At 46.3% G+C, this 26,590-nt stretch overlaps 1 protein-coding gene across 5 annotated transcripts in view; it reads left to right on the forward strand.

Moving 5' to 3' along the window:
• ebf1a (EBF transcription factor 1a) overlaps positions 1 to 26,590 on the forward strand; it is a 489,857-nt gene that overhangs the window by 403,773 nt on the left and 59,494 nt on the right. For all 5 annotated transcript variants that reach the window (XM_038795284.1, XM_038795286.1, XM_038795285.1 and 2 more), the window contains exon 11: positions 4,628 to 4,716. In XM_038795284.1, coding sequence (XP_038651212.1) covers positions 4,628 to 4,716 — 89 coding nt within the window. The remainder of the gene's footprint in view (positions 1 to 4,627; positions 4,717 to 26,590) is intronic.

Raw genomic sequence — 26,590 nt, forward strand, 5'->3', positions numbered from 1 at the left:
TCAGGTCTTCGGCGCCTTGAGGCAGCAATGCTAGCCACTGTGCCACCATGCCGCCCCTGTCCTTGAGAAAATGGCAGTGACCCATCTTATAGATTCATAGGTGTTTACTGCACAGAAGGAGGCCATTCGGCCTATTGTGTCCTCGCCAGTCTACAAAGATCTGACTACACGCATCCCATTTTCTCGCACTTGACCCTTAGGCCTGGAGGTTATGGTAGCGCATGTGAATATCTATCTTCTTGAACCGCTGCAGTCCTTGTAGTGTACACCCACCGTGCTGTTAGGAAGGGAGATCCAGGATATTGATCCAGCAATAGTGGGCATATATTTCCAAGTCAGGATGGTGTGTGACTTGGAGGAGAACAGGTAGTTGTGTCCCCATGCATGATTTTTTAGTAATGCTTTTGCACCTGTGCGCTAACGTAAAAGGGTTGATTTATGCAGATCTGTGTAGCGTCAAGGGAATGTTGATTGGGTACAGGAAACACTGTCTGCTTCTTTTCTGCTCCTGGATCTGAGAGCACAGTACCCTGCAAATGCCTGGCAGAGATCTGCCAAGTCAGTAGAAAGCTGGTAGCTCGACTGCCCAGTAAGCAACCCCTTTAGCAGCATGGGAGGAGTGGAAGCCATTTTTAAAATGGCTTTGGTTCATTTTTTAAAATTTTTATAAATTTAGAGTACCCAATTAATTTTTTCCAATTAAAGGGCAATTTAGCGTGGCCAATTCTGCACATCTTTGGGTTGTGGGGCGACGCCCACGCAAACACGGGGAGAATGTACAAACTCCACACAGACTGTGACCCAGAGCCGGGATCGAACCTGGGACCTCAGCGCCATGAGGCTGCAGTGCTAACCCACTGTGCCACCGTGCTGCCCGGCTTTGGCTCATTTTGCTATCCAAGTTCTCACTTTATTTCAACCTGGGACTAACATTCAAAAGATTTCAATTTAGCACAACTTAGATTTAGCAGGAAAAGAGTCAATATTTAAAAAAAATTTAGAGTAGACAATTATTTTTCTTTTTCCAATTAAGGGGCAATTTTGCATGGCCAATCCACCCAACTAGCACATTTTTAGGCTGTGGGTGTGAAACCCACACAGACATGGGGAGAATGTGCAAACTCCACATGGACAGTGACCAGGGCTGGGATTCGAACCCAGGTCCTCAGTGCCGCAGTTCCAGTGCTAACCACTGTGCCGCATGATGCCCCTTAAAAAGAGTCAATATTATTATGCAACTGACACACACACACACACACACACACACTCAAAACACGTGCTTACTGGGTCTTATGTACTAGAAGGTATGCCGCACGCAACCTCAGCAAATCCAGTATGGTTTTAACTGGACTGGCTGGGCAGCACGGTGGCTCAGTGGGTTAGCACTGCAGTCTCACGGCGCTGAGGTCCCAGGTTCGATCCCGGCTCTGGGTCACTGTCCGTGTGGAGTTTGCACATTCTCCCCGTGTTTGCGTGGGTTTCACCTCCACAACCCAAAGATGTGCAGGCTAGGTAGATTAAACACGCTAAATTGCCCCTTAATTGGAAAAACAATTAATTGGGTACTCTAAATTTATAAAAAAAAAACACTGGACTGGCACTGTCCGTAAGACTCCCGCTAAGGCAAAGGTTGGCAGAAACCTCCTGTTTGTGCTTTAAGGGCTTTGGGAAGATTGCAATCCTCACTCACTGCTTGAGAAGTAGGAATGACCCCCATCCTAACTTCGCACTTCACCCTCCTGGCTTCCATTATTGAATTTGCTCCGTGGTCGGCTGAAAGTTTCCCCAAACCGCCAGTCATGCTTCCTTTGCCATTTTCTTGCAGTTCCATTGTGATCAGCAGATTTGGGTGCTGCAGTCTTATTCTGGCAAAGAAAGAAAGCCCACAAATGAAGAAACCCCAGAATAACAGCAAGGGCTAGAAATGAAGAAGACTTGCATTTTTATGCAGTGTGCCTCACAACCTCGAGGCATCTCAAACGCTTCACAGCCAATGAAATACTTTAAAAGTGCAGACACTATTGTAATGTAGTAAATGTGTTAACCAATTTGCGCATAGCAAGCCCCACAATCAGAGGTCAGGATCAGATAATCTCTTTCCAGGTAGTGTTGGTTGATGGATTAATATCGTCCTGGACCATACGAGGAAACTCCCCTTCTCCTCTTCAAATAGTATCCCGAAGGATAGAGCTGGAATGAAAATCTACCCCTCCTTAACCTCTAGGTCAACTATTGTGAAGGAGGTTGGATAGGGAGAGAAGATTCCTCAGACATTACCAGCCAGGATTTTAAATCCTTGTCACTGTCTTTAATCTGTTTGCCATCAAGATTTGGCACACAGGGCAGTGAATGAAAGCCTCGTCCCAAGATCAGGGACAGCATCCTCAGATCTATAAAAGACAGGGCAACCTCTGGCTGGGGATTCCCATCTCGCTAAAGCTGATCTGTTCTTTACATGAAGAGTGAAGGGGCTGCTGTGTATTTCTAGCATTGCCTGCTTGCTTCGCTTGTTGAAAATCTGAGCTAGATTTCACCAGGAGCAAGCAGGGAGAGAAAGAAATGGAGTTTTGTTCAATAGCCTGCTGTACATATGTTGAAAAACATATTGCAGGCCTCCACCTTGTCCATTGGCTTTGACCAATCCATGAGCCAACCCTGAAGGCAACGGTCAATAAAGCCTTCATTTCTGTTTTCCTTTAGAAACTGCCTTCTGCCAGCTCGCCCGATAGCTCACCACAGCAGCGAGATTAAAATAAATCAAAATAAGATTAAAGAGGCTGAGGGCATCGGATGTTGCTTTTCTTTTTCTATATATTCAACTTCGATGATTTACATGTCATGAAGACATGTTTATATTCAAATTGCTGTTTTTTCCTGACATTGAACAAAACCTTAATCATTAAGCTGATTTGAGTGGGTTTACGGCCACTTACTGCTCTTGAATAAAGTGTTCTGATAAGGCGTCACTTGCAGTGCTCACAGCTGAAGCCCTGTCACTCAGGAGTTTTCCAGGATGAGTGCCGTACGGAGGATGACTGACAACGATTTGGGATTTTATTTTTGGCGGATGACAAGTTAAGGGGTTTAGTGGTGCAATTATGCACTAAATTCAAGGTGCTCAGATGTAAATGTCCTCTAACCACTCTGTCATCCCAGACTTATTACAGCTCTTTTATTCAGTTTCCTTTGCTTCGAGCCGCAGACCCGCTTCGCTTTTCCGGGGGAGGGGTGCAGGCGGTGGGAGAGTGGGGGTGGAAGCTGGTGGGGTTGCTGGCAGCCTCTTGATGAATGCTGGAAATGTAACGCAATTGTCAAGTCGTTTTGTTTTCTGAAGATTTTTAATATATTTTAAAAATTGCTAACTTATTTGTGAATGGAGGAGCATCTTAATATTCATACATACATAATTTAATATGCACTTTTTGTTTGATTTGCAATTTGAGAAAAGAAAGTGGATATTTTCTCATGACAATTGTAAATTCTTTGTGTAATTTATTATGCTTTATGTATCTCCCTTCCTCATCCCCTGTTTAATCCTCTTATTCCACTGAGAGCATCGATACTAAAGTCCAGTTCTCTGGGTGTTGCACCATGTGTGGGCACGAGCAGTTAGGGTCAGCGGGATATTGTGCTGTTAAAAGGGGCTGACAGGGTTCGGCCTAGTTCGATCCTCATCTGAGACCTGTGCACGTTCACATTGGCACAACGGGGATCAAGAGCTGGCTGTAGTCCTCCATAAAGATAGCTCTCAAACCTCTGCTGCAGTTAAGTCAGCACTGACTATGAATCAAACCTGTGATTCCTGTTTGATTTGATGCTGGGTACAGCACCAAACCGTATGTACAGGTTTGAACAGATCCTCGTGGTTCTATTCATGATTGCTTCATTCAGCTTTTCTGATTTTTTTTTTAAACACACATCTTGCTGTGTGTTATTTATGCCACTTAATTCAAAGTATTGGATAATTCCCGTTTGTTAGACAAGAGAGACAACTCTGAATTATCAGAAGTTGATTGTGCAACTTTGAGGAGAGGAAACTTCATAATGTTTTGAAATCTGGTGTTTAGTTTCATAACTGAGGTATAAGATACTGATTTTGTGATTACTTTCATCTTCTGAACTTGCTTGCGTCATTTCTTATTTAGCAGTAAAACATGACTAAGTGTACCTTTGCAGTGTAATGGATTGTATGGTGTGGTACTGAGCATAGGAAGACCCAGGTTAAATTTCCCATCTGAGTAGCACCACAATCATCTAGCCCCCTGGGTCAGGGAGGGAAATGCAAGCATCTGAACAGCAATCAGCTGTTCACTATTCATTGTCCATGGCAACGAGCGAGGCAGCTCCAACTAGCCACACCATTTTCTCCCCGATGGGTATCACCCTCTCCATGCACCTCTATCCTGTGACCATTCTGCATGTGTGAGCTTGAACGGTGAGGGACATCCCAGGGCTATTTGGCCTCGGGGTGTGTCAGAGAGGCTTGGCAGGCGTCAGGGACAGGAACCGTGGCTCTTTGTGTCTCTCTTTATTTGTTGCCTCAGTTTTAACCCTCATATCTGACACCCTGGTGCTGCCATGGTGTTCTCTACACTTAACTGAACCCATTTCTTCTTCCTCATTGCAGCTTTGAATGAACCCACCATTGATTATGGCTTCCAGCGGTTGCAGAAGGTTATCCCCAGACATCCGGGTGACCCCGAACGATTGCCAAAGGTCAGTTATACACTTAGACTTTGCTATTGAACTATTTCTAAATACTCTGGCATTGGCCTGTTTTGGCACATTACTTTGAATGAGCAGGATTACCGCAGCAGTTACAAATGATATTGTCAATCCAAAATGTGACAGGTAATGTTCCTCTCTGTTTTTGTGTTGTATCTGTGTTGAAGATCAGATATATTCTTCTCTTCACATGATGTATGCTAACACACAGTCAACATTTCCCTCCCCTCCTTCTCTCCTGTCATTCACAAGCTCAGGATGTTTGAAAAGAATCCACAACTAAGTATATTTCGAAGTTCAGTTGTAATGCAATAAATGTGGCCAGTCAATTTGACCCCACAAATAACCACACACAATCTATCTCATTGGTGTTGGTTGAGGGGTTAATGTTGAACAGTTCACTGAGGAGGACCCCTGTACTCTTTGTCGAAATAAAGCCACTGGATCGTTTATGCCCACCTGAGAGAGGGCAGGAGGGCCTTGATTACCAACATAGACCCCGAAGGACAGTGCTACAGGTATCAATCACCCTGTGGCACCTTCCTGTGAGGGGCCAGGCTTCGGATGTGAGCGCAAGTGGTGAGTAGTCAGCAATGGGGGCTTCAGCAGCAAACCGCCCAACGCTTCCATGATCATTCTTCACGTGTGAGCCTCACACATTCAGTCAACATGTGCAGGCTGTCAAGCAAGAGCTTGCTGGATAGCAGTCTGGAGTGGAGGCTTTGACACACTGTGGAGCTGCTTGCGAACAGGCAGGTTTCCTGTACGAACTTTAGGAAGAATGTTAGGGTCCTTGAAAGGATGCAGAGAAGATTTACCCCAGCAGTTCCAGGGATGAGGGACTTTAACTACAATGTTAGGTCGGAGAAGTTGGGTCGGAGCAAAGGATAGTTAAGATATCAACAGTTGGGGGGGAGGTTATAGGGGGTAAAAACGGGGGAGGCAGGATGTCATTTATTTGTTATGAGACTTCCTGTTTGTTCTCTTATTTTGGTTTTGATTGTGTTTATGTGTACTTTTGTAAATGCTTTTATTAAAATCCTTTTATTGAAAACATGGGCATTTGAAGGAAATAAATTTGTGGTGCTCTGGGATTGACGGATGTAACTGATTGGATTACTCTGGAAAGAGCCTTTCTTGACTCACTGGGTCAAATGACCTCTTTCTGTGTTGTAATGATGCTGAGGCTCTACTGAGGCTTTTGCATTGGCTTACAAAATGTCAGACGCTCATCCCCTCATGATGAATATAGCCTGGGTATACACTCACGCATGAGATACCAGCGACTTGTTAAGACCAGCAGAGTCATGTGTCAGCATGAGAGGAGCAGTGCTAAAATGGAGGAAGAAGAAAGGGTGGAAATAAGTTAAGGACATTAAACAAACAGAATGTGCACCACATGCCCATTTAATCACCCAAGAGAAGTTGTGCTGAGATTTTTCTGAGAGTATGGAAAAATTCGAGAATATTGATTTAATTATGAGGTTACCTTCACTGACCAAATAAAAAATCGGTATTGTTCATTTGCTCATTGTGCGTCCCCCAAGGGTAACCAATAGCGATAAAACACAGCTGCATTGTCAAGTGAAAAAGAAGCTGATCGGCAGGACAGTCAGTATCTGTGAAAAGGAAAGATGGGTGAGCATTTCAGGCATATCACTGATGTATAAACAAATTCATTGAGTATATTTAGACACCTATGCGGTGTTGGCCTGCGTGGCATGCATTGTCGGCACCACCTCCCTGCTGCTGCAAGCGGTTGGACTTCTCCAATTGCACCTACAGGTGCTGGATGCTCGCTGACAACCCCTCATGCAGTCCCTGGCTCTGTGACTGCATCTCCACAATCGATGGGACTGTTTGTTCCAGAATCTTGAGACCTTTCTGGACGGCGGCTGGTCCCTGGGATGGACCATGGGCCGGGGGGGGGATTGGGGGTGGGCATGTGGGTGGGGGATTCTCCGGCCCAGATGGGCTGAGCGGCCGTCAACAAAAAGCTGAGTCCCGCCGCCGCCTTTCTAACATTGGTGTTGAAGGGTCCAGGGGCAGCCTATGGGGGGGAAGGGGCGTCCGACCCGGGGGGGGGGGGGGGGGGGGGCTCCGTAGTGGCCTGGCCTGCAATCAGGGCCCAACTATCGGCGAGCAACCCTTCTGTTCGGGGGGGGGGACTCCTTTCCTCCGCACCGGCTCCTGTAGCCCTGCGCCATTTGGCATCGGGGACAGCGCGGGGAAGAAGGACACTGCGCATGCGCTAGTTGGCGCCGGCTCAACTGCGCATGCGCGGACCCCGCGGTGCTGAGTTTACACAGGGATCGGCAGCTAGAGCAGCATGGGCTGCACTAGCGGTGTGCAAACCCACTGTGGCCCAGAGAATTGGGTCTTGGAACGGGCGCCGACGCCAGAGTAAACCACTCCCGTTTTTACGCCGGCTTCGACACTTAGCTGCCCGATGAGAGAATCCCGCCCCTTATGTTTCATTGTTGGATCTCAGAGGCAGTTGCTTCAAACTGGACTTGGTAAAGTTTTTTAAAAAATTTTTTTTAATAAATTTAGATTACCCAATTATTTTTTCCAATTAAGGGGCAATTTAGCGTGGCCAATCCACCTACTCTGCACATTTTTGGGTTGTGGGGGCGAAACCCACGCAGACACGGGGAGAATGTACAAACTCCACACGGACAGTGACCCAGAGCCGGGATCGAACCTGGGACCTCAGCGCTGTGAGGCGGTTGTGCTAACCACTAGGCCACCGTGCTGCCCAGGGACTTGGTAAAGTTGACCGCCAATGTCTTCAGTGTAATTGGTGAACGCGATGCAGTGTTGAACACATTAGTGACCCCTCTTAGCGGGTTGTCAGTACTCCACCCACCCTTTTTCAAATTGGTGCCTCATCATCCGATTGGGCATCCTGACCCGCTCTGCTGAGTATAGTGGAAATAAATGACTTGCATTTCTGTAGTACCCTTCACATGCTGCGGGTACTCCAAAGTGCCTTGCAGCCAGTCAATTAGTTTGGTGTGTAAATAGGGTAGCAAATTTGTGCACAGTAAGCAAACCCCCCCCCCCCCCCCCCCCCATCCCCTCAAAAGGGGAAAAAACAGTAAAATGGAGAAATAAGAACACTTGTCCGAAAAGGTCTTGTATACTTAATAACAAGGCTTACATTAACACTGCAATGAAGTTACTGTGAAAAGCCCCTAGTCACCACATTCCGGCACTTGTTCAGGCACACTGAGGGAGAATTCAGAATGTCCAAATTACCTAACAGCACGTCTTTTGGGACTTGTGGAAGGAAACCAGAGCACCCGGAGGAAATCCACGCAGGCATGGGGGGAATGTGCAGACGCCGCACAGACATTGATCCAAGCTGGGAATCGAAACTGGGCCCCTGGAGCTGTGCAGCAAAAGTGCTAACCACTGTGCTATCGTGCCACCCTTTAAGACAGAACACCAGTAAAACGGAGAAATAAGAATACTGTTTTGAACTGTTTTTTCTCTTCTGGGCCACAATATGATAATGATCAGTTCACCTGTTTTAGTGATGTTCGCCGAGAGATTAATATCGGCCGGTGCTGAATATCTGCTGATAGTGCCATGGTTAGACCTAGCTATAGGAAATCAATAAGTCCAAGATGTGCAGATTACGTGGGGTTAAGGAGTTAGGGGATAGTGTGGGGTAGTGGGCCCACGTAGGGTGCTCCTTCAGAAGGTCGGTGCAGACTTGATGGGCTGAATGGCCTCCTACTCATTGTAGGAAATGTATGGTTCTAACTAAACAGCAACTGGGACTTTGGCCAGATTTCCCCAACCGTTGGGATTCTCTTTTCCCACTGGCAGTGTACCCCCGCCCGCAGGTTTCCTGGCAACGTGGGGTGGCTTCAATGGAAAATCCTATTATAAGCAGCGGGAAAAGAATCTCGTTGCCAGTGAACGGCGCGCCGCAGAGAAACACGAAAGCTGCCCCTTTGTTTCTTTCCCCTTTCTCACCTGGATAGTAATTGGGCAGAACCCATTAGCTGAACAATCCAAAAAAAATTGGGAGTGCTCTCCAATGAAGGGACAATCTGATCAACCACAGTAACAACCAGGCATGGTGCTCCCATTGGGTCGAAACAGCTGTGCCTGATGCCAGCTGCCCAGTCACAGCGAGGCACTGCTTTGCAATAAAGTGACCCTGTCAGGTTATCAACCTTCGGGTCTGTCTTGCACTGAAAGGGAGAAAACAAAACACTAGCATATATGTAGCATCCTATATGACCCCAGGATGTTCCAAAGTGTTTTACAGATAACAAAATACTTTTGAAGTATAGTCACATTTATGAAGTGGGGGGGGGGGGGGGGGGGGGGGGGCTAAATATTGTGCAGAACATGGGCAGAAATTCCCTGCTCCTTTTAAAAATAACTCCTTGGGAATTATACATCTATCTTCAGACGGAAGGTGGTTTAATGTTTCATCTGAAAGCGGCAACTCTGACTGTGCAGCTCTCCCTCGGTGCCGCAGTGAAATATATGGAAGGTGATTCTGAAGCTCCCACTGCCATCAGGCATGCACAGACCAGAGCAGAAAATGGCTAAGAAAATAAATAATTTATTACATGGCATAATATAACTGGCATCAAACCCTTACATTGCTGTGTGCGAGAGGGGCCACAGGGGAAATAAGCATTTAAATGTTTTAATTTAAAAACAAGCTAACCCAATTGCCAGCAATGAACTGGGAGACCTCTGAGTATCTGGGCTTAAACACATCAGGGTCTGTTGTAAGACTGAGCTGCACTTCTGTCCAGAAACCCAGTCCCTGGTGTGCCCAGGATGAATTGCGAGTGAATTATGGCCTTAGCTAAAGTTAGCAGTATTCATTTGACAGGAAGCAAATGCAATGAATAGATAGAGAGAAAAGGGGTCAGTTCATATCAAGCTGACAGACATATTTTACTTGTCAAGTGGTGCATGGAGTGACTGTACCGTGCGCAGGGCTGGATAGATTTTCCTCAGATCCCATCGACAAATTTGCATCGCGACTGCCTTCTTGAAAAAAAAATCAGCTGGCAGCCAAGCCTTTGATCCCAGCGTGTTCCTGGGTTTTATCAGGAGGAGACAGGGGGCTCGTCTACGCTGTGTCAGAGAGCACCTATTTGATCGTTTACATGGCAGGGGTATCACAGAGCAAATCTGTTCAGAGTGGATAGATTGCACCCAGTGTCGTGACTGCCTTCTGAGCAATCTTTGATAAAAGACAAAATTCAGTGGAGAGAAAGGCGAACAGCGTTTGTGTGTTTTGCTCCTCCAAGCTGCAAAATACCAAGCAAATTGATCCTCTGGGAGTAGTAAATACACATTACTTTATCTTGTACTTCATGTCCATGGCTTTCATATACCCCTGAGTCCTGATAGAACAACAATAGTTAATAGACTAAAAAGAGTAATTACAAGCATCTTTTCAGCACTTCCAGCTTGACTGACTTGGTTTGACCTTATACTTTTTACCTCAGCTAATCTGGCTGCTACATTTTTGATTCAATTTGCATAGCCTGTGTAGTGTATAGTGATACGTGACCTTTTCTTAATGTCACCTGTCAAAGAATTTTACACCGGTGTTGTAAAGAAAAACCCCATTAAAGATTCACACACCGCTAAATGGGAGCCATCGAATCACGTCAGTTTGTGAAGGTCCAAGATGGCAGAGAGGTGGGATGGTGATGGGAAATATTGGCCAGGCGAGAGAGATGGGACAGTTTTGTTTGTCTAGTTCGATCCCGACTCTGGGTCACTGTCCACATGGAGTTTGCACATTCTCCCCGTGTCTGCGTGGGTTTCGCCCCCACAACACAAAAATGTGCAGAGTAGGTGGATTGGCCACACTAAATTGTCCCTTAATTGGGGAAAAAACATAATTGGGTAATCTAAATTTAAAAAAAAAAGTTTTGTTTGTCTAAGTGGAGCCCTTGGTCTCACAATGTCAGAACACATCCGATTTAGAATGCAGTCCAAAGAATTAGATAAAACTTTGAGGGGGTTGAAATTCAGGGATCTTCCAAGTGTGTCGAGACCTACTGCTGGGTTTAACCAACTAAACCCTTGGAGCACACCAAATTATTGATAGGTTAATTTTCGCACCTGATGCCACTTCAGCTTTGCTAAGCTGATTACGAACTTTGGAACAGGGAGTAGGTTATTCAACCCTGTTCCACCACTCAATTAGATCATGGCTGCCTTGGACCTCAACTTCAATTGACTGGCCTTTATTCCATATTTCTGAATAAAGTCACCTGATATTAAAAAAATTGTCTTGGCGAATAGCACAGAAGTAGTGCACTTGGTGTAGCAGGTTTAGACCTCTGTTTCTGCTCCAAATAATCCCCCTAACTTTCATCCAACCTTATCAACATAACCTTTAAAAAAAAAAATTTAGGTTACCCAATTATTTTTTCCAATTAAGGGGCAATTTAGTGTGGCCAATCCACCTACTCTGCACATTTTTGGGTTGTGGGGGCGAAACCCACGCAGACACGGGGAGAATGTGCAAACTCCACACGGACAGTGACCCAGAGCCAGGATTGAACCTGGGACCTCAGCGCCATGAGGCAGCTTTGCTAACCACTAGGCCACCGTGCTGCCCAACGTAACCTTTTATACCTTCATGTGTTTATCTAGCTTCCCTGTCAATGTAGCTACATTTTGCCTCAATCATTCCACGTGTCAGCGAATTCCATATTTTAACCATCCTCTCGGTAAAGAAGTTTCTCCTGAATTCTCTGCTGAATTTATTAGTGATTAACCTATATCTATCTAATACAATTTGATCCCCCAGCCTCAAAGGCTTATTGAGGAAGATAGTTCACTTTTTTTTTGTGAAGAAGCGCTACCTAGCTGGCCTAAATTTGATTTCAGACCTCTCCTGGTTTTATTGGTGACTGATTTGTCAAGCATCAAGAGTTCCCTGGAGAACTCTGCGACTGCATGGCTCAGGTACAGATACCTGAATTTGCCAGGGAGCGTTGACATGATTCCAATCTTCCAATGCCTAGCATGTCATCTTGCAGCCAATTCAATCCCAAGGAGACACCTACCTCTCCCGTTAGAGCAATAGACCCATGAGACTAAGGTAGATAATTTTCCAATAGCTTAGCCCTCCTCTTGCCTGTCACTCTCCATTTCCTTTCATATGCTCCATAATGGAGCCTGGCTCTGTTAAATCAAATTCAAACTGGAGAATTAGCTGAAAATATCTGAATTCTCAAAAGCCTGTGCCCCATGTATAGTGTGCCTGCATTAAGAGACGCATACAGTTGAAACTATTACTTAAGCATTGTAACCCTGAGTTTTAAACTACCAAACCGGTGGGATCGGGGTGAGGTTTGTACAAAAGTTTATTTTCTACCTCATCTCTGATTTCATGCATCCCAAATGATAGTGCCCAACAATTCAGGTTAAAATGTATCACTTAATTTTGCTTCGGATTGTTGCTCATGTGAATTACTGATGGCAATGATGACTCAGAGGACTTTCTGGAAAAATTGGCAGAGGTCCTGATGGTTGAGGTCGAATGGTGGAACTGAGCTATGTGGGTGAAAGAAAGAACATACATTCTTATAGCCCTTTTTACTTTCGTAGGACCTCCCAAAGTGATTATCAACCAATGATGGTCACTATATAATTACTAAGAAGCTCTGGCTTTTGCTGCTAATTGTCAGGATGCTGATTTTCTGCTGTTATCCCCAGTCTTATTGTGTGATTGGTTCGTAAGCAGGGCTGCCAATCGGCCATCGCTGTCTGCCATCAATTTTCTTTCCTAACATTTAGAGTACCCAATTATTTTTTTCCAATTAAGGGGCAATTTTGCATGGCCATTCCACCTTCCCCGCAACATCTTTTTGGATTGTGGGGGTGAGACCCATGCAGACACGGGGAGAATGTGCAAACTCCACATGGACAGTGACCCGAGGCTGGTATGAAACCCGGGTCCTCGACGCTGTGAGGCAGCAGTGCTAACCTGCTGTCTGCCATCATAACCAAACACATGAGAGAAATTAAAATGTAAAAAATATTGGAGCTGTGCTCTTATTTTTGTGAGCCTAATTATCCACAAGAAGTCTCGCTCAACAAAATCTTTTGCAAAGCGCCACCCCATTGTACAGCTCTCCTGTTACCTGCACTGTGTCATCTTATCTTGGCCAATAAAGTAAATTAATGCATTATTTGTCATTTGCATTGTTCTTGTCTTCATTCCTGCATCTAGGTATTAATGCACCAAAATGATAAACACTCTCCACTATTTACCCAGGGGAAGAGGAGGGATACAAACATTGTAGAAATGGTAATGGCTTGATGTGGAAATGACGTTAATTATTGTAGTTTGTAGCCTAATCTAAATGTCACAACATGTATAAACTACAGCCAGTGCATTTTCCTTTTATTTTTATATTTATATAGAAATATATTTCATTTTATATATACACTTAAACCTAAATGGAAATACGTAGTAAGAGAATTGCTGGAAACACTCACCGGGCCAGGTGACATATGTTAGGAGTCAATGACCTTTCATCAGAACCAATTATATTGATCGGTCATCAAACTGAAATGTTAACTCGGTTTCTCTCTCCACAGATGCTGTCTGACCCGCTGAGCATTTCCAGCATTTTCTGTAATTAATATATCCTTAATTATTTTGATTTTGCTTCAAGGAAACATTTATGTTGAAACAGTGCGTCATAATGTGTCTGTCAGTCGAGCTGGATGTGAGTTACTGAGCCAAACAATGCAAGGGCGTTCAACTGACATAAGCAGAGTCACAATCATTACTGCAAGAACTTTGAGCATTCACATCACTTTGACTGTGCATATTAATCCAATTCCCTCCCTGTCACTGCTGGGCAAATCTCCAAGCTAATTCCCCTGATGTCATTAGCACCAACTGATTAAACAAAATATATTGCTGAATAAAACAGAGAAACAGCTACAGTAAAGAGCATGTTAGCATCAATCGGAATTACTTTCTAAGAGACTTTTGAAAGCCGTCCTGATAGTGATATCTTTGCATTACGTGCACAGATGATATCATTATGGGACATTAGGAATGGAGGCACACTGTCTGAATGCCAGACTCTCAATGATGCTTCATCATAAGGATTTCCAAATGTAATTTTTTCCCACTTCCACTACTTATTTTGAGCTGATTTGGGCTATTGAATTATTGTTTAGCAAGATCACTTTCTAGAACTTATTGCTGTAATTATTGAAATGACAACCATTAATAATTTGGTGGAATTGTAATCTTAGTGACTTATATATAATATAGAACATTATATATACACACACATATACGAACACACAACACACACACATATAATAACATAGTCTGGAGTTTGTTATGCATTACGGGTTCAGCCATTCAGAACTTATACATTGTACAAGGTATTTAAATTATTAACTTGCTAAGAAAACTAATCAAATGCACAAGGAGATTTGGGAATCTCTCAAGGGAGTTTTGCATTTTATTTGCCAAGTCTAGTTTACTGGGATCAACAGAAGTTGGGGCGGAAATTTCTCAAAAATGGCAGAATGGCGCAGTGGGCGGGAAAAAGGGCAGTGAAGCCGCCAGTCCCAAAGACAGATTTCCCTGCCGTATTGTTCACCACATAGCTGAAAGAAATGAAAGGGCGATCCCATGATATCACGGGCAGATGGGCCCAAGATTGGGGACCCCTGGTGGCATCATGCTCATGCCAGGGATTGGGCCCAGGTGCCCTGCCCTTATGAGGTTTTAACGTTTTATACAGTTCCAGCATAACCTGCCTGCGCTTAAACTCTATGCCTCGGCTAATAAAGATGTGGACCATATGCCTTCTTAACCACAGTATCTATCTGCCCTGCTACCTCAAGGGGCCAGTATACATGCGCACCAAGGTCCCTCTGATCCTTGGTGCTTCCCAGGGCCCTGCCATTTATCATGTATTTCCTTGCCTTGTTTGCCTTGCCAAGTGAACAACCTCACACTTATCTGAATTGAATGCCATTTGTCACTGATCAGCCCATCTGACCAGCCCATCTACATGCTCCTGTAATCTAAGGCTATCCTCCTCACTATTTACCACCCCACCAATTTTTGTATCATCTGGGAATTTACTGACCAACCTTCCTACATTCATGTCTAAATCATTATATAAACCACAGACAGCAAGGGCCCCAACACAGATCCGTGCGGGACCCCACTGAACACAGGCTTGCAGTTAGAAAAATACCCCCAACCATTACCTTCTGCTTCTTGCCACTCAACCAATTCTAGTTCCAATTTGCCATATTTCCTTGGATCTTAAGTTCGCTATCATTCCCCCATTTGGGATCTTGTCAAAAGCCCGTGTATAAGATGAAGTTACGGTTAATTAATATAGTTTTATGTTACCTTACCAAGGTCTTCAGTTCAATCTCTTTGTGTCAGAGTAAAGTATTAAAAAGCTGACTTTGAACGGTTTGGTTTTTTTAATAAAATATAGATAAAATATTCTATAAAAAAACCAAACCGTTCAAAGTCAGCTTTCTAATACGTTACTGTGACACAAAGAGAGTTTTTCTTGGTGAACTTGGGGGAGTAATAGTATGCTTTTACATCTTGCCAAACATTAAGTTTGCTTGTGAAGATTAAACTTCCAAGTAACTCTGTGCTGCCTCACAAGATTGCTCATAATTGAACGGCTATGCCCCATCCTGTAATTGAATCACTCCCCTGTCTCTCTCTCTCTCTCTCTATTTCACACCCCTCACCATATGGCACCAAATAAAATATGCTGAGACTCCATATGGAGACTCGGAGACGTGACCTGTATCCATTTTGATGGACAGACGAGAGGCTTACTTCTCTCCTAAAGCTTAATTTGGGAGTGTCAGCTGCCGGCACCGTGTAGTTATGGCAACTGTGCTCCCGTAACATATTCCAACCTTCCTAATTTCTGTGTCAACCACATTTAAACATCAACGTGACAGGAACTACACCAGCATTGTGTGGCTCCATAAGTGAGGAGGTCTCATGCAATTAAACCTCCCTCCAGCTTTAGCTAAAGTGATTGTTTGCTGTCTCACTCCAGAAGATCACTTTTAGCTTCTGTTTTTGGAATATTTTACAATGATAATGATTCAAACACGTCATGAATATCAACAGTGACAGTGTCTGTAATTGGAGCAGCAAGGGCCCAATGCGTAATTACTCTTAAAACATAGATCAGGGTAACCTTTTCATCCTCCAGGCTGCTTTTATTGTCTCGTGTGACTGTTGTTGAGGGTGTGAATCGCACCTATTCACTTAGCGCAATTGCCAAGCATTTTGCCAAATTGAAATTGATGGCTATGTGTTAGTTTCCATTGTCGCTTTATTATTACCCCAGTACTCTACTAAAGGAAAGAAGAACGAGGAAATAAAAAGGAAGATATTCCAATATAATGCTTGGCTGCTCATTACTAATTATTTGTAAGTGGGGAAAATGTTATGGAGGCAAATTAGAGGAACATTACCAGCAAGACTGTGAGGAGCTGGGCACCAGTCAAAGCTCATTAACAGAAGCACGTGTAACATGTATATCAGTGGATTCACATTTGGCAGCTTCTTTGCTGAAAAGCAAACCTTTCCGTCTCTCCCTCTTTCTTGCTCTTTCCCTCCCTCTGTTTTATGTTGACTCCACTCTCCCCACCTCTCTCTCTGAACTTAATGTGTGGCTCTTGGTGGTACAAGCTCCTGTTGATGGTCATTCTCATTAAGCACTAGTGACCTATTCCCCCGAGCAGGGGCCACCATAGCTGGGCTCAAGCACACCCTCTCCCCAACGCCCAGTATTTCTCAAAACCTATCCCTCCTGTGACCCCATTTTGTAGCTCAAAAGTTGACGCGACCCCTGAGGGAGAGCGGGGTGGATGGGGGAATGAAGTTGAGCATATCATGGGAAGTGTTTAAACTGCAGGGGGATGTTAAAAAATAAGACATTGATCTTTTCACAGTTTTCTTTTGCCACAGCATCCCAGGCCTCTCTGCCTGTTAGGATGTGCCTACTATTAGATTTTTAAAAAGTGGATTTAAAGGGGCATCTCATTAGCATTCAGTCCCAGCTCAATGGCAGCCATTGCTACCTCAGAGCTTGCGACCCCAAAATCTTGTCTCGTGACCCCCGTCCACAGTTTGGAAAGCCCTGTTTTAGGGTGTGTGCTTCTCATTAGATAGCAAGCTACCAGGGCTGTTATTCCTTATTTACTTTCTGTAGCCAATGAGCTCCAAAGCCAATTGGAATGTACTCTCTTCCAACCCCCCCCCCCCCCCCCCCCCAGCATTTCCCTTGGCTGGGATCAGCTGACAGTGGAGGCAGGGTATCGACCCCGTGACCTTTCCATTCAGTCCTTAATGCAAACTTATCAAGAACTGATGTTCCACTTTCTTCAATTTGAGTGACAGAGGCTCTCTTGATCTCTAGTTATATAGTGATTTTTGCCCAGAGTAAAAGCTGTAGATGTCAGTAAATTAAGCTGGGGTGATTTGGTGGCTCTGTGTTAAAGCTATGGCGGTTTAAGTCTTATCTCTGGTGTGCAAGGACAGCGGTCCACTTGCTGACTCGGATTGTCAGGGGCTGATAAGACAGCACAGTGGTTCAGTCCCAAGACAAGCTACATAAGAGTATGTGTGCTATTGGGTGATGCCACATGAGCAGCCCCTATTAAATGGCCCCCATGCCCCGATATGACGCAGAATCAGGCCATTCATCCCGTCATGCCTGGGCCAGGTTTCTTTAACATTTGGCAACAATCACGAGAGACTCTTAAACATGTTGATTATCCCTGAATTCATGTTAGCTAACCAGCCCAGCAGCTGAGAATATTTGCAAACTCATTTGGCCCATGAAGAGTAACAAAGGAATACAAAACTGCAAAAGAGACTGGAAGACACAGTAGTTTCTCAGGCTCATTAATTTAAATTGCTCTTTGGGTATGTATGGCTCGTGTCCGGAAGTCTTTCCCTGAGGTTTTTCCAAATCTAGAGCACTGGGTAACTGCCTGAAAGTCTCTGCAACAACTCTGCACAATGGCCAACTCCCCAAGACCAGAGACTGTAACGTGAATGCTGCAAAATAAGTGAAAGAAAGACAGCCTTTTATTTATGTAGCAACATTTGACACCTCAGGATATCCCAAACATGCTTAACAGCCAGTAGGAACAGAAATAGGTCATTCAGCCCATTGAGCCTGCTCAGCCATTCAATACGATCAACACCTTTTACACCCATTACACCCATTATTCCCATAATCCTTCACATAGACACAGACATAGAAAATAGAAGCAGGAGGAGACCATTTGACCCTTCGAGCCTGCTCCGCCATTCATTATGATTATGGTTTATCATCGAGTTCAATACCCTGATCCTGCCTTCCCTCCATATCCCTTGATCCCTTTAGCCCCAAGAGCTATTCCTTCTTGAAATTACGCAACATTTTTGTCTCAGCTACTCTTTGTGGTCGTGAATTCTACAGATTCACCACTCTCTGGGTGAAGAAATTTCTCCTCACCTCAGTCCTAACGTTTACCCCTTATCCTCAAACTATGACCCCTAGTTCTGGACTCTTCCACCATCAAGAACATTCTTTCTGAATCTACCCTGTCTAATCCTGTTATAATTTGATAAATTTCTTTGAGACCATCCCCCCTCACTCAACTCCAATTAATATAATCCTAACTGATTTAGCCTCTCCTCATATGACAGTCCGGCCAACTCAGGAATCATCCTGGTAAAACTTTGCTGCACTCCCTCCATAGCAAGAACATCCTTCCTCAGATAAGGACACTGAAACTGGACAGAAAACTCCAGGTATGGCCCTATACAATTGTAGTAAAAATTGTTTTTTAATTTGGAGTACCCGATTTTTATTTTCCAATTAAGGGGCAATTTAGTGTGGCCAATCCACCTAGCCTGCACATCTTTGGGTTGTGGGGGTGAGACCCACACAGACACGGGGAGAATGTGCCAACTCTACATGGACAGTGACCCAGGGCCGGGATCGAACCTGGGACCTCGGCGCCGTGAGGCAGCAGCTAACCCAAAACATCCCTATTCCGATGCTCAAATCCTCTCGCTATGCAGGCCAAAATAGCATTTGCTTTATTTGCTGCCTGCTGTACCTGCGCGCTTACTTTCAGCGACTGATGTAGAAGGACACCAAGGTCTCGTCGCTGAGTATGCACCTCTCTCAATTTACACCCATTCAGATAATAATCTGCCTTCCTATTTTTGCTCCCAAAGTGGATAACCTCATATTCCATTATTGTTAATCAGATATCTATGAACCTCTACTTTAAACATGCACAATGACTGAGCTTCCACAGCCCTCTGGGGTAGAGAATTCCAAGCCTCTGTGTAAAGAAATTTCTCATATTGGTCCTTGGTGAGGGCAGCACGGTGGCCTAGTGGTTAGCACAACCGCCTCACGGCGCTGAGGTCCCAGGTTCGATCCCGGCTCTGGGTCACTGTCCGTGTGGAGTTTGCACATTCTCCCCGTGTCTGCGTGGGTTTCGCCCCCACAACCCAAAAATGTGCAGAGTAGGTGGATTGGCCACGCTAAATTGCCCCTTAATTGGAAAAAAATAATTGGCTAATCTAAATTTATAAAAAAAAAAGAAAAAAAAAAATATTGGTCCTTGGTGGCATCCACCATATTTTGAAATAGTGCCCCCTGGTTATAGACTCCCAATCAAGGGAAACATCTTACCTATATCTACCTTATGTATTCCTATAAGTATATTATAGGTTTCAATGAGATCACCTCTCAGTCTCCGAAACTCTAGAGAATACAGTCTCCCCCCCCCCCCCCCCCCCGGAACAAGTCTGATGAACGTGTGTTGCACTCCCTCTGTGGCAATAATATCCTTTCTGAGGTAAGGGGACCAAAACTGCACACAGTACTCTAGGTGTGGTCTAACCAAAGCTCTTATACAATTAAAGCAGGACCTCACCCATCTTGTGCTCAAGTCCTCTTGTGATAAAGGCTAACATTCCATTACCCTTGCAATGAAGTAGATCTCTATTATAATGTCAGAAATTATGTGGCTATTGATGTGTTAGGCAGGTTGGCTCGATGTGGACTGCACTCGATGCAGGGAAGCTAGAAACAGACATCTAACACTGGAGAAGATCCAACACTGTTTTATTCAACTATAGAACTGCTATACATATTCAGCTGTGGGTCGACACTATACTGATCTGACTGGTGACCTTGTACTAGCCTGACCAGACTTACTAGCTACCGCATGGTGTTTGCACTTGTTAGCTCGTGGACTCTGACTGTCTCAGTAGCTGGGTCCAGAGAGAGCGGGAAACCTAGTGCCCTCTGGCTTTATAGTGGTAGTGTCCGGTCTAGTGATTGGCTGCACTGTGTTGTGTGCTTACTGGTCATCCTGTGTGTCAATCACTGCCTGTCTGCACCTCATCATATACATGAGTGGATATTATGACAGCTATATGCCCCTGTTGCACCTCCCCTGACCCCACTCATTAAAACATAACAGCTGATGAAGGTGCCTAAATTACTGAAATAAAAATCTAACTTGCAGCCAAGTCAACCCAGAGTTTGTACAACACACATAATCTGGGCTGCCCTGTTCTGGAAATGAAACGGATGATTTTAACTTGCGCCACCTAATAGAAAAGGGGCAGTAATGGAGTTAAAACCATTGTGCTCTACTAACCACCCTTCTGCCTTGTCCCCCTGGCTCTTTTACAGGATGTCCCAGGCTCAGGCTTGAATCAGCCAGGAATTTCTTCACATTCACTGAGCGCGATCCAATGGCTTCGCTGTGCCCGAAAAGCAGCTCGCGGTGATGAAGCATGGCCACTGAAAGCCGGGGGACCCTGCTCCCAGGATCTACCTGGCTTGCAACGCCTCGCGAGATTCAACGCACCTTTTAGCAAATCTGCATATTAGAGCGAGGCAATAAACCTTACTCTGAGGTACCTGAGGCTTTGGGATCCAACCCCTTCACCTCAGAGACCTCGGGCGAGCGCCGTTTAGCACTGGCCCCCACAAACGGGGACAAGACAGAACAGCACTCGGAAACGGACTTTGTTTCCTTTTGGAAGAATCGCGCCCACTGTCCCTAATTCCACCACCTCTGTAACAATACACAACATTGTCCCTTTTTCACCTTATCTACTGCTGAAACCCCCAGTCTTACCTTTTGATTTACCTCTAGACATGACTATTCTGACCTACTGCTGGCTGCTTTCCCACATTCTATTCTCTAGAAGCTTGTGGTCATCCACACTCTATTGTCCATGTCTTAATTCAGCTTCCCCTATCAGCCCTATGACCGTTGACTTACATTTGCATCCAGTCAAGCATTATCTTGACTTAAAAATTCTCATCTGCATTTTCCAACCCCTCTGTGGTTTCACCCTTCCCTATCTCCGCTTCCTCCTCCAGCCTCACAATCTTCTGAGAGATCGATGCTTTCTCTAATTCTGGGCTCGGGTGCATTCTCAAATCGAATCGCTCCACTATTGGTGGCTGTGCCTTCAGTTGCCTGGGCCCAAAGCTCTGCTACTCCCTAGCCGCACCTTTCTGCCTCTGTACCTTATTTTTCACCTTTAAGACACGCCTATAAATATATCACTTTCACCAAGCATTTGGCCATCTGACCTAATATCTCCGATGTGGCTTTGTGTGGGGGGGGCGGGGTTGGGGGGGGGGGGGGTCATGCATTGTTTTATAATGCTTCTGTGAAACATCTTGGGGTATCTTATTACATTAAAGGTGCTATATAAATATAAGTTGTTGCCCAGACTCAGACGAAGGAGAGCCATTGAACCAAAATGCAGCAAGGCTGCAGGACCTGCTTCCCAGTGGGAGAGGGCGAGCAGAATTGCAGATTAAAACACTGGGCGCGATTCTCCCAAAACGGGAGAAATCGTAAGGCTGGCGTCAAACCCGGGCGGGTTTGACGCCAGCGCCCCCCTTCCCGACCGGGAACCGATTCTGGTCCCCGGTCGGGGCTAGCAGCCCGACGCCGTAAGCTCCGGCATCACGGGCTTAACGAATTTCGTTAAGCCCGCTTGCCTGAGTTTGCGCCGGCTGACGCGTCATATGACGTCAGCCGCGCATGCGCGGATTGGAAGACTCCAACCCGCGCATGCGCGGATGACGTCATCGCGTATTTGCGCGAAACCCGCGCATGCGCGGGCCGGGATGCCCCTCAGCCGCCCCGCGAATGGATACTGCGGGGCGGCGGAAGGAGAAATAGTGCGTGGGCATCGGGCCCGCTGTCCGCGATCGGTGGGCACCGATCGCGGGCCCATGGCACCCTTGGCACGGCCGTGGTACTGCCATGCCAATCGGTGCCATGGTTATGAAATGCAAATGTTTACGCCCGTTTTTACGAACGGCCAGACCAGGTCTGTTTGCCGTTCGTAAAAACAGCGTAAAGGGCTGGGACTTCGGCCCATCTATCAGCTGAGAATTGCTGCCGGCCGTAAAAAAACGGCGGCAGCGATTCGGGTCGGGAGTTGGGCGGGGGGGGGGGAGAAGAATAGCGGGAGGGCGGGAAAACTGTCGGGAAGGCCCTCCCGCTATTCTCCGACCCGTCGTGGGGGGCGGAGAATCGCGCCCAATATCCTTGGCACCTGCCTGGAGAGGCATGGGTTAATCTAGACACACCTTTGCTTCTTGGTTCCTCACTGCCCTTTCTAACATTCGTGAATATAATTTGAAATGTATTTTTAGAAAGAGTTTAATCATGTGGTGGAAAATCTGTGTTTTTTGTTGGATATGAAGTGCATTAATCAATGGTTTAATACATGCCGAGGTAACTGGGCACATTTTGTACTTTTCAAAATGTTACAAACTCCAGCTAACCTACTTTGCCACATTTTCTCTCTCTCGCTTTGGTTTATGAGGTTTTGTAACCGACCATATTAAAAGAAATTTCCTGCACCCATTCCTTGACAGGCAGCTTGGCATGGAGACAGCTTCTACATTACAGAGTCGGCACCAAGTGTGTTGAATCACCCTGGTTGGGCATGCGCTTGTCTGAGGGTCACCTCACTCATACTCAGTGTGCTGCTGTTTGTTCCACTTGGGCTTCAACCTTTGGATTCTCCAGTAAATAATCAGACCTGTAACGTCTGTGATTTCTACGATTGACAACTGAAATTTGCCGATGGACCTAATTTCGAGGGAGTTGAGGAAGTTACAACAATAAGTCCAGGTTCAACTAGGTAGATTGTTCGGATGGGCCAGCAGTTGGCAGATGCAGTTCAATATAGAGTGTTACGATTCCCTGGGCTAGTGCGGTCAGTTCCCGCCCCATTTGACCCGAGGGGGGGGGGCGGGGGCGGACCCGAGGGGGGGCGGGGGGGGGGGGCGGACCCGGGGGGGGGGGGGGGGGCGGACCCGAGGGGGGGGCGGGGGCGGACCCGAGGGGGGGGCGGGGGGCAGACCCGAGGGGGGGGCGGACCCGAGGGGGGGGGCGGGGGGGGGGCGGACCCGAGGGGGGGGGCGGGGGGGAGCGGACCGAGCGGGGGGGCGGACCGGGGGGGGGGCGCCTTGGGGGAGGGCGGCCACCGCTCATGCGCTGGTTGGCACCGGCCCAACTGCGCATGCGCGGGACCCGAGTCTCTGGCGCCCCCCAGCACATGGCGCCCCGGGCGACTGCCCGAGTTGCCGGTGCCTTGAGCCGGCACTGCTTGTGGCAGCAGAGGCGGCCCCCGCCATTACACGGTGGTGGGATCATCAACTGTTTGATAAGGGGCAGTACGGTAGCATGGTGGTTAGCATAAATGCTTCACAGCTCCAGGGTCCCAGGTTCGATTCTCGGCTGGGTCACTGTCTGTGCGGAGTCTGGACGTCCTCCCCGTGTGTGCGTGGGTTTCCTCCGGGTGCTCCGGTTTCCTCCCACAGTCCAAAGATGTGCGGGTTAGGTGGATTGGCCATGATAAATTGCCCCTTAGTGTCCTAAAATGTAAGGTTAAGAGGGGGTTGTTGGGTTACGGGTATGGGGTGGATACGTGGGTTTGAGTAGGGTGATCATTGCTCGGCACAACATCGAGGGCCGAAGGGCCTGTTCTGTGCTGTACTGTTCTGTGTTCTGTGTGTTCTGTGTTCGCATCTCGTTGATCGCATCTGCAGCGGGAGGGGTCTCTGTTGGTGGGACCGGAAGATCCCACCGGCGGGACCGGCTGGGAAATCCCGCCCATAGTTTGTAAACGTACAGGTCAGCGTGTTAATAAAGTTATAAAAAGGTCATAACAGAATCCTTGGCTTGTAACGAAAGACATAGAACAAAGGCAAGGTGCCGTTAAAATTGTGCAAGACTTCAGCACTGCTTAGACCATTCTGTAGAGTTATTGAACCCCATGTTGACAGTGTTATTTAAAATCAATGAAAAAGGTAAACATATCCTGATTTTACCAGGGATAAGTGGGTTACATTTAAGAAGTAAAGCCTGAGTAAAAGTTTTTTCCACTGGAGATAAAGAGATTCAGATCTCCAGACTTACACTGAAATGGGAAGAGGAAAAGTGAATTTCGAGAACATCTTTCAGCCTCAGGATGTTCCAAGTGCTCTACAGCCAATCAGATGTTTTTGATATTGTCCACTGTTGTAATAATGGCAGCATAGCAGCTGACTCGTGCACAGCAAGCTTCCACAAACAGCGATGAGCTTATGACCTGATCACCGCTTGAGCGATATGTTGTCCAGATTTTTGGGATAACTTTGTTGCTCTTCGTGGGATCTTTTACCCCCACTTTAGAGGACAAATTAGGACCTCAGTTTAAAATCTCTAGCGTTTTAAAGGACATTGTCCTAGTGTTGGGATGGATGGAAGAGAAGGCAAAGCTTGTCTTGGTGGAGCATTGAGATCAGTTTGTTGGAGAAAGAGTTGTTGATCGATTGACTATGCAGCCTAAGTTTAGTTCCATTGTTCAATTGCTAACATTGGGTGGAATCTTGTGCTCTTGCTAATGGCAAGTTTAGAGGCGGCAAAGGTTTGCACCTTGGTACCAGGATTTGCCTTCATCTGAATTAAATTCTGGACAGGAAAACCATAGTCAACCTTCCCATCATATCACCTATTGTGGCCCTTACGTGGTCAATTAATGACCATTTAAGAGCCTCATCCTGCCACCACTGGTATTTACGCAATGGCGAGTGTGCTTGTCGGCATTTTACTTTCACCTGATAACTAAAACAGTGCAGCCATTGTCACCTCCTGGGGATAGTTCCTTGATCAAAGGTACTCAGTGCCTGATAAAGGGACTGGACATTGGGAAGGGGTTTGGGGGATTAGGAGGCGCTGCTGAGAGCCAGCCCCCTGCATCTCATTCCCTGCGGCCCCCGCTCTGTAAACTCCTAGCCTCCACACTATTGGCCTGGGTCACTTGCCAACCCTGGGACACCAGTAGGTGTTTTGTCCTGTAGCAGCAATGGCCTCCCTGGTAACACTGTAGAGCACAAGAGCTGCTGATCTCTGATTGTCTGGCGGCTCTCAGTCGGCAAGATTTCTGTCGGGGGTCTTGATTCCACGGGAAGGCCTGCCGGTGGTCTTATCACTGCCTGATTGGTCTGTGGTTTGGCAAGCCTTCCCAAAAAGAGACAGCATTGGCTACTCGTTGGCTCTCCAGCGGCATCCAAGACCCCCAGTGCATCAATACGATTCCACCCATCGTGGGTTATTTGAGCAGCCTTTTGAGAGCAGGTCAGAGCCCCAAAAGCTTCCATACTGGACCACATCATAGGGTTATATGGACCCTGCAGCACAGCTGGGCTTCGGCCCATTTGGTTTTTGTTGGCATTTATGCTCCACATAAGCTTAGCAACATTTTTTTTTTTTTTTAATAAATTTAGTGCACCCAATTCAATTTTTTTTCCAATTAAGGGACAATTTAGAATGTTCAATCCATCTACCTTGCACATTTTTGGGTTGTGGGGGTGAAACCCACGCAGGCACGGGGAGAAAGTGCAAACTCCACAGGGACAGTGACCCAGAGCCGGGATCGAACCTGGGACCTCGGCGCCGTGAGGCAACAGGGCTAACCCACTGTGCCACCGTGCTGCCCCAGCTTAGCAACATTTTAACCCAGGGACAGTAGTCCACACGATATAGAAGAGACCAGTTAAAAATGGAACACTTTTCTTACCATCTTGGCAAAGTGAGGGTTTGACCCCATTCAACTCAACTCAACCCAACCAATCAGTAGCAAATTGCACTATTCCTCTCAAAAACTACTGCAAAGTGCTACACAATTGCAGCGCACAGAGGCTCCAGCTTGTGGCCTATTGAGAGCTGCCTGTTGCAGCTTGAAGTCCAAATCTCCCCATTGCTCAAGGCAGGACTAGCCCGTGTGGATCCCCACTTGAAGTGCGATGAGCCTGACGCCAGGCTGATGATCCATCACAGCAGCGGTAGCTGTCCAAGACTGGCTGGCTGAGGTCCTCCTATTGAATCCCTGGAACATACACTGTTGTTATTGCTCAGGGGGAAGTAATGGATGTGCGAGAAATAACAGCAGTTCAATAAAGTGGGGCAGCAGGAGAAATCTGTATCCACTTAAAGCAAAAAATTTAAAAAGTGAATGAAATGAAATGAATCTTTGCTACTAATGCGAGTTGTTTCCTCAAAAATAAATGGGATGGAATAGGTGTGGGTAGTTTTTGCCAACGTCGTACTGGACATGCATGAATGCTGCACGCACACACACGCAAAGGGATTGAGGAGTGAATCAGGCTCTGAGGGTCCCTTCAAAATGTTGACAGGGGAGGGGAGGGCAAGATATATTGGGTAGTGGTCTCATGCTGAAGGTGGGCAGAAATCATAGAATCCCCACAGTGCAGAAGGAAGCCAT

This window comes from Scyliorhinus canicula, chromosome 4 (assembly GCF_902713615.1).
Source record: "Scyliorhinus canicula chromosome 4, sScyCan1.1, whole genome shotgun sequence".
Taxonomy (NCBI): Eukaryota; Metazoa; Chordata; class Chondrichthyes; order Carcharhiniformes; family Scyliorhinidae; genus Scyliorhinus; species Scyliorhinus canicula.